The 8,842-nt window shown below is 34.7% G+C and overlaps 1 protein-coding gene across 1 annotated transcript in view; it reads right to left on the bottom strand.

Annotated features, from left to right (window-relative positions):
* Window positions 1-1,891: 1,891 nt before the first annotated feature.
* LOC108574338 (lysine-specific demethylase 4C-like) overlaps window positions 1,892-8,842 on the bottom strand; it is a 12,695-nt gene continuing 5,744 nt past the window's right edge. Inside the window, 11 exon segments of the mRNA XM_017936911.1 lie at window positions 1,892-2,011; window positions 2,179-2,271; window positions 2,365-2,478; window positions 2,553-2,744; window positions 2,827-3,126; window positions 3,203-3,385; window positions 3,467-5,091; window positions 5,094-5,864; window positions 5,954-6,297; window positions 6,397-6,602; window positions 6,688-7,470. Coding sequence (XP_017792400.1) covers window positions 1,913-2,011; window positions 2,179-2,271; window positions 2,365-2,478; window positions 2,553-2,744; window positions 2,827-3,126; window positions 3,203-3,385; window positions 3,467-5,091; window positions 5,094-5,864; window positions 5,954-6,297; window positions 6,397-6,602; window positions 6,688-7,464 — 4,704 coding nt within the window. The 5' untranslated portion in view covers window positions 7,465-7,470 and the 3' untranslated portion in view covers window positions 1,892-1,912.

Raw genomic sequence — 8,842 nt, 5'->3', positions numbered from 1 at the left:
ATAGGGAAAAAATTATATTGAATATTTAACTTTTATTGTACGCTGTATCCAATCCGTTTCTACACTCGGATACATTGTTATGTATTTCCTTCATTACTATCATATACAGATAGAATGCTAATACAGTTCCCACGACCTGATTCAATCGATAGGTATTATAAAGTGATCGGGGGAAGTGATAATTTTTTCTTTTGCATAAATTACACAAGTTTAAGTTACAATTACAGTTCACCTCACGCGTACGCACGCTTTGGGTTAAATAAAATTTCTAGGGAACGAATTTCAAGAGATCATACGAACACTATACCTTGAATGACGAATTTCTACAAATATCCATATATATTATACACACACACACACACACACACATATATATACATATATGGTTTGTGTATATATATATATATATAAGTGCTACATAAAAACGTTTACCGTTATGTTGCTCTGACTATGATCGACTATAAACGCAGCACAGAAAACGAGGAAGGCAAGAGAAACATACAAAAATGCGTAACACTGTTGGTAAGAAACCGTGTCGAAACGATGCAGGAGTATTAACACGAAAGTTTAACGCCGATAAAGATCGGCGGTAGGGTTTTGATATCGGTCACGCACACACTGTTTTGTGTTGCAAATGCTCATTAAACAATTTTCCGATGAACACGTGCACCATCTAGTACTGTGATCTATTAGCGGTGCCCTTCTCGAAAAAAAAAAAAAAAAAAAAAAAAAAAAAAAAAGAGAGAAGATAACTTATAACATGATGCGCCACGTTTAAAGGGGTCAATAGTTGTCCTGGAAAATTCACAAACATTTAAAGAGAGATTTGCACTAAAGTATACCTTCAATTCATTAAATATTTCTATGACGAAATATAAATATAAATTGTTTCATTTAGTAAATCGATTAATTAAATTTCTCATATAAAAATTGTACTTTAGGGTAATGCACTATTATTTATAATTGTGTATATGAAGTACACAATGTAATCATGAACCATTACTGAACCCCTCTGAAAGTGGTTTACAATAAACATTGATATAATTCTACATATGCTTCCAGCTGTATATCACAACTGAACGTGATTTTTTATCTGAATATATGCAACACAAATTTTCACACTGTTCAATTTCAGATACTTATTCATAGAACAAAATAATAAATTGCTTTAAATTACGTACATAGAATTCATTCCTTAAAAACATCTCGTACCCTATTCACATTCTGTAAATATACAGAAATACACTGCGTAAATTTTATTGTTTCTTTGATCCTTAAAATCTGCTGAACAATACCATTTTTAATAATTTACTGAAGTCTGCAAATCGTTACAACTGCATGTAAATCTACGGAATAAGAAAAAATGTTACGCTTTCTTTTATGAGACAGGATCCTGATTCGCATTATCTCCTAGGTATATGATAAATAGTTAAAAAATCGAAAGTGATTAATTTATAGCATCAAAAGGGATGCATTGGAACAACGCATGATCCGTAACACACCACGGTTTCTTTAATACTTTTTCTCGACGAGACATAACATCTCTAGCGAATTCATTTTTCTTATGGAAACTGAATTTAATAATACTCATTACGAATGTAACGAACAAACGAATGACGTACTTATTTGAAACACGGAAGTGTGATTTCGATAAAACTATCGGTGAGTTAAAACATTAAAATAGAAAAAAAGAAAAAAAAAAGAAAAGAAAAACAGAAACGAAAAAAGAAACAAAGATGAAGAGAGAAAAAATAAAATCTATTGATCTGGTCTATTTCAAAACGCGTATAAGCTTAGAAAAGACCAAATTATTAGGTACAATTATTGATACATATTATGTACAGCAATTGAATATTATTCGTCTCTATTAATTATTTACAGTGAACCGTGTATAATTTCGTTTGTTTTCTTTTTAATCACAATATTTAGACTGTTTCACCTTTCTTTGCGCCTCCGATTCATCCTCCGTGCCGTACAGATGATACCGGTGCTTCATTTCGGTCGCAACAGACTTCAATGAAATCAATTAAAATAATAAAAAATCAACGTAAGGTCGAGGAGATGGATAATTATAAATAAAAATACGACAGAAATAAAAAAAAAGTAAGGTGAATCGTTTTAAAGGAATTCCTAACCGAAAGTATTCTCGCAGATAAATTAGTTTAACACTAAACTCACCAAACGTGAACGCACTCTTTTTGGCATATCTTCCTGTAAGCTATAAATCTCGTTTCGCTTCAATACGAGTTGCGAACCATCCTCGAAAATTACCTTAAATGCAATAAAAACATTAATAACATTAATAACCACGGTAAAACCAACAGAAGTATTTTGAGAATAATGAGATCATTGTGAGTTACTCACAGTATACATGATTCGGTGATTTGTACCTTCAAAGATACCATCGTACAAGTTTCCATCTGTCCATTTTACAACGACTGCAGCCCCCTGTTGCGGTGGGTTTCCAGGATCATAATTCTGCAAATATCAAAAATATTTATATGCCTTTCCTACTTACAATTAAAAGAAAGAATTAGTATATGTACACTTACCGTAATATCTGATGGATACAAATCTTCGCTAAAACTATCGTCACTGAATGTGACCATGTAAAACAGAGTATCGTGTATAGAATCCACTTTGGCTTTGTAATATCGTGTATTACGATGCTTAGCCCAAACAATTTCTCCTTGTCGAATTGTTGGTATCTTTTCCTTCCCGTCATCGTGTCCGTCACACGTTACCTACCGATACAATTTTCGTTATTATGTCAACGTAACTTAATATGTACTTCATTAATATTTATATTCATGTTCTTTTGAATACCTGAAGTTCTGGTGAATTATACACGGGTATCGTAAACGTGGCACCAGAGACCAAACCACATGACGGATGAAACAGATTGTTGCATTGATTGCACTTAAGACACGCTCCATCCTTTTGACCGCAATAACAACAGTGTTGTTTCACGTTATCTGGTTTAATGGTAAGCACATTGATAGGATCCTTATTTATGGCATCCTTGAAAGTTACACCTGGTAATAAAAGAGCGCATAATATATGCGCCCAATTACCATCACTGGTGCGTTTAAGAGCACCCCCACGCATAGGACATAAACAGCACATCTTTGCAACAAAACAAATTAATTAAAAATGATTCATCAAGATGAATAACAAAAGAAGTAATCTTACAGATACGCACCACTTGCGATTTGCCAGCTTTACATTTATCGCAAGCCCAATTTCGTAGATCTGTGGGTAATACAGTGATTCCGTAACATGAGGCGTGAACAGTCACGTGGCATTCTCTACAACGTAAAAGTTTATCATTTTCCGGTTCAACAATTTGTTCCTTTGCATTTGCAACGAATATATTCGCAGATACCTAGAAAAAATAAGTTCAAATAAAATTTCTTCTATTCATTAAATCATTCATGGTTAAATTGAGAGGACAAGTGGCGCTTACCCATATCGGTGAACTCTCTGGTAAAACGGTGGGTTTACAATATTTCCAATCCGGCGGCATTAACCTGCCGTGTCCGTTGCAATTCGAGGTAAATGGTGCGCAAATCGCGCAGTGAGAAATTTGAGCACTCCAGTAATCGTTAAACGCCTTTAACAGATCGTTATTCGGAACACTAGGGTACAACATGTCCGATATATGTCCTGGTACCATTGAGACACGATGAGACACAGAAGATGGTTGATCTATGGAACATGTAAGCGGACTCGAATCCTCCATGTTCATCGTCGTCGAGAGAATTTTCGTCTCTACACATTCTTTTTTCCTAGTGGTCGCCTTCTTTAATTTCTCTTTTGATTTTCGCCTAGACGAGGTCAGTTTGATAGGTTTCAACGATGGCATATTCGCGTATATATTATCCATAATTTGTAATTTCTCGTGTGCCTCGATTACGTTCGGAAATTGCTCCTGTTGCAAGGGCGGAATAGTAATCGTTTTCTGAGAAGCTTGTAAGTCTGACATGGAATGATTCGTAGTGTACTGCGTGCCAGTGCTCAAACTCGTTACGTTCATATTTTTACCAAGTTGGTTAACCTCCAGTGGATTGTCCACCTGCGTCGATACAGTCTTAACGTTACTGACAACTGTGCTTGTACTTTTGAACGCTTTTCTTTTGTACGCCTCTTCTATCTGATTCAATGTTTTCTTCACGTATAATTGATCTTGTGATTTTGGTATGATTTTCAAAAGGGGTCCCGTATTTGGAACAGATGTAGAGGTCTGCAGACATTTCTTATTAAAATCGATCATCATAGAGGATTGAGGATTCAATGAGATGTTCGTACACTTTTGCGAGGTGGTTAAGAAGAACGTGTTGTTGCCTGTTAAACTTAACGAAGATGTTTCAAGAGCATCCAAATTCGAGACATTAGAATTAACCTGCTTCTCGTCTCTTGTATCCTTTAAGAAGAATAAACTGTTGTTACTAGTTGACGGTTGCCAAAATTTGGTCGCCATCATTTTTGAGGTATCCGTGGTAGATCTCTTTCCAAGACTCTTAACATCCGTACTCGTTCCACTTATACACGTTACGGATTGCACCAGTGGCTGAGCCAATACTGCATTCTTTGCGAAGAAACCTTCTAACCGTGGTATTTGAATAGCACACTGAGTTACAGGTTTTGATAATTCCACGGTCTTCGCCTCGCCTCCTGCTTTCTGCACCGAAGTTTCCTTCTGCAAAATCGGCGGGTTAGAGAAGCTCGTATTTAAAAACATAATGCCTGGACCAGAGAGCTTAGGCTCCCGTGGTTTGGCAATAGGCCAAGTCTTTGGTAAAACTACTACATTGTTCGGTGCTGTACGAGTATCATTCTCCTCCCCGATCAATTTTTCAGACTCAACCTTGGAAGAAACTTCAGTCGCAGGTATGTTGTACGCTGATTTTAACACGCTCAATCTAGGAGCTTTTATTATATCCTTCTTCGAATAATTAGGTATGGGCCTTTCGGTTATAATCGTTCCAACGCTCTTGCAGCTAGTATAACTGATAGGTTTAGTTTCTTGTATAGTGATTTTTGTATCTTCACTAATGTATTCGGATTCCACGGCTTTATCGATTTTAGTGTTTTTTTCAACGGAGTTTGCTTGGAAAATGTTTGTTTCATAGTGGTCACGTTAGATTTCTTTGGATTTTTCGCGTACAAGTTCGTATCCACAGTACTTTCCAATAGCTTATCAGTTCCTTTTGTGTCTCCATATACAGGACTTATAATTTGATTGCTGTTCGTAATATTTATAATAGTTTTATCCTTGATAGGATTTATACTAACTTGGTCATCAGAGAAGATTATACTTCCTGATAAATGACTGGAGGTCTCTTTAACAGTCGAGGATTTATGTGAATTAAGACTCGGCATAGCCATTAGTTGCCGTTGTACGTCAGCGTCAGATACATCTAAAGGCTCGTTTGTATCGAAGATAGACATATTCAAATGTTTTCGTTTGGTTTTGTTCGTGGTCTTTGACTTCACCTTCTTTGATTCCCCAGATTTCGAAACTTTCTTTTTCTTTTTCATTGGTTTATCGATGATTTCTGAAAAGTCTGAACTTTCTTCCACTTTTATATTGTTCACGATGCTATCGTGTGGTATTATTAGGTTTGAACTTCCTTGATCGCTGTTATCTAAGTGAGCACTTTGTTCCGGGTATGCAGAGGGCACGAAGTTATGGCCGTCATCTACTTCCTCTTTTATTTCAGTCTTCACAATAACTTCTTCTATAATACTTTTATTAGCATCCTTTTTGGACTTCGACTTATCTTTATCAGCGTTCTTCTTTTTTCGCTTCCTGCTTTTTTTGCGATTATAGCCATCATCATACACGGAAGCCTCATGCACATCTAACGATAAAAATACCACGTTAAAGTATTCGTAGTTACTATTTAAAAGGAAATTAAATATGCATGCGTATAACAAACACATTTTTTACCCAGTTCCCCCGCTTTCAACCATATATCTTCTAAAACTTCTAACTGCTGTTCATCTACTTCTTCTAACTCCAAATCTTGCAACACTTTTTTGACATCTGCTGGAATATCAGGACGGTTTACCAACTCTTCCATATCAACATCCGGGTTCGTGACCATTATATTCTTCTTTTTATGTATCGTATGCCGTTTGTTTTTCGGAGCAGCGTTCAAATAGCTCTGCGGCAATTGTCCATTGCTAGTGTTACTACATAAAAGATCCATCTGAGAAGGCATAGGAGCTGCTGTTTGTTTAGGATCTTCAGGGTGAGGACCTATATCTTCACCACGTAACCACAATTCATATCTGTAATGTATTGCTTTCACTTAATTTACTCTATTGTCTACAATAATGAAGGAATGATTTCAATTATTATATGTGTTTTTAAAAACTTTCTTTTATTACCTTTCTGGTTGAAAACGTTTTACAAAGGTGTCCATAGATATTTTAACCATATCTTTACTGCAGGTACATTGTGTAGCCCTTTTACCATATTCCACCCATCGTGGTGCTGCAAAATTTGTAGATTCAGCACAATTAAATCCATGATTGAAGCCAGCATGGTATCCATAAGGAAAAGTGATCATTATTTCTCCAGCTTCTTGTGTTATCTACATAGAAGAAGAAACGATTAATTACACTACATATTTCCTTTCCCTGAACACCCTTTTGTTTGAATAAACCCTAGAAACTTACTTTATTACATGGAATAGAATATTGCCTTAATATTTGTGGAGAAATGAGAGACATTTTGTGACGCAAGAAAGCCTGACAACTTTGGTAACTTGATGGAAAGAAACCACTAGCTAGTCTTTCTAATCTTCTACCATGTTCTGGTGGTATAGCATACCATGTCTTTGGGGCTCCAAAATGTAAATAATTTATCGAATACAAATCCATATCTTCTGTATGCCAAGCAAATGTTGTTTTCCACATTCCAAAATATAAATATGCTGTGTTAACACCATCAATGGATATACCATAGTCTTTGTTCACATAATCAAGTATTGTCCCTAAGTGATTAATGTTCCACTCCTTCACATCTGAATCAGTTAATGAACCAGACACATCAGCCCCATATATAGGTGCCACATATGTTATATTTTTCCAATACTTCCTTTCCAAATCTTCATAGTCAAAATGACGAGGTGTGCTATACCGTTCAGAATTGGCCAATTTACTATATTCCTGAACAGTCATTGATTTCTTTTGTATATTAATTTGTTGATAAAGACCTTGTTTGCCAGTTACCACCTGACAAATTGGTGCAGGAATAGTCAGATCTAAATCATCTAAATTGTAACCTCCTTTTCTAGGAACCCACTCAGGAGGTGGAATTACTTTTGCTAAGCCAGCTTTATGGGCTCCTTTACTTTCCATATACTCCACATACTTGGTAAAATCCTTAAATTCCTCAAATGTGGGTCTGAAGACCTGGATACGGGGAGTACCCCGTGAAATGTTGCTAACCATCTTTTCCTTAATTTATACACCTAAAAATGAAAAACACAAGTTAAAATTTATAATTAAAAGCAATCAATTTAATTGGAGAATATTCGTTTGTAATTTACACTACCAGTGAGTAATGTTACTCCAAAATACAAACACACTTCATTGCAACTCATAAACACATATTACCATGTATAAAATATATAATGGTTCATAGAAATAATCTTCTCCTAAATTTATGAAAAATAACGATGTACATAAACATTCAACGAAATAAATAAAATCATGAAAAAGATGACATATAAACACTAAATCAAAATACTCATATTCACTGCACACACGATAATTATTCTGCTAATAATAATATCAAGAATACACTTAAATTGTATCCTAACGGTAATGAAAACAATATAAATCTATTCCACTCTAATTTTGTGTTTTCATAAATAACAACATTCAAAAACGATAAGATGAAAGCGGAATGCAATGTTTTTGGGACGAGACGTGCCGAAGATGCATAAACAAAATGGATGGTATCTATTGTCAAGAAATTCTTCTTAAAATAAACTTCTTCACGTCTCTCTATTAATTTTTAGAAAACGAATTGACACGTTGCAAAGAAATGAAGAGATCATCTGTGTTAATGATTTCTATCACATGTTTGTCTCTTTAAATGAGTTTTCACCGTACGAACGATAGCTGGTCATGAAATCTCGTGCTGGCAGTAATATTGACCGACACAAATCGATATGTTCAAAGTTGCACGATATTTCACATCATTGCTAAATATGATGTGTTACTTACATCGAAATCGGACGTTAAAAATCATCTTTCCTGTATAAACACCATTGTTCATCCAGATATTGTAGTGGATCTCGCGATTTGACACATCCACCGCTGTACCCCGCGCGTCTCATAAAACCAATAAAGATGGCGTTCAACACTCTATCAGTTTGAAGACGCTAAACAACTACGCTTGCGTAGAAAGCGGCAAATTTAACTCTTTGCATTTTGTCACGTACGTGAAACTTTATCAATATTATCACAGAAATCTTGCATTAATTGCGTTAATAGGGAAACATTGGTTTTTAGCTAGGTGTTACTTCCTATGAATGTACATTTCACGTCTTAAAATTGCATAAATTAATAAATTTATTAGATATTATACACATTTAGAATGAATACTCTCTTAATTTGAGTATAACTATGTTAATACTTATGTAAATAGAAAGAAAAATAGTATACAATGTATACAGTAGTTAATTATGTATAGTAACATAACAAATTCTGTGTATATTTATATTGCAAATTATGATTGTAACTTGTACACATTTATTTCATATTATAATTTAAATATATTGTTCATATTATATTTTATTTAGTTTAAGTTTCTTTTTTTTCA

This window comes from Habropoda laboriosa, unplaced genomic scaffold (assembly GCF_001263275.1).
Source record: "Habropoda laboriosa isolate 0110345459 unplaced genomic scaffold, ASM126327v1 scaffold176, whole genome shotgun sequence".
NCBI lineage: Eukaryota > Metazoa > Arthropoda > Insecta > Hymenoptera > Apidae > Habropoda > Habropoda laboriosa.
This window is presented reverse-complemented; position numbering and strand designations above follow the sequence as displayed.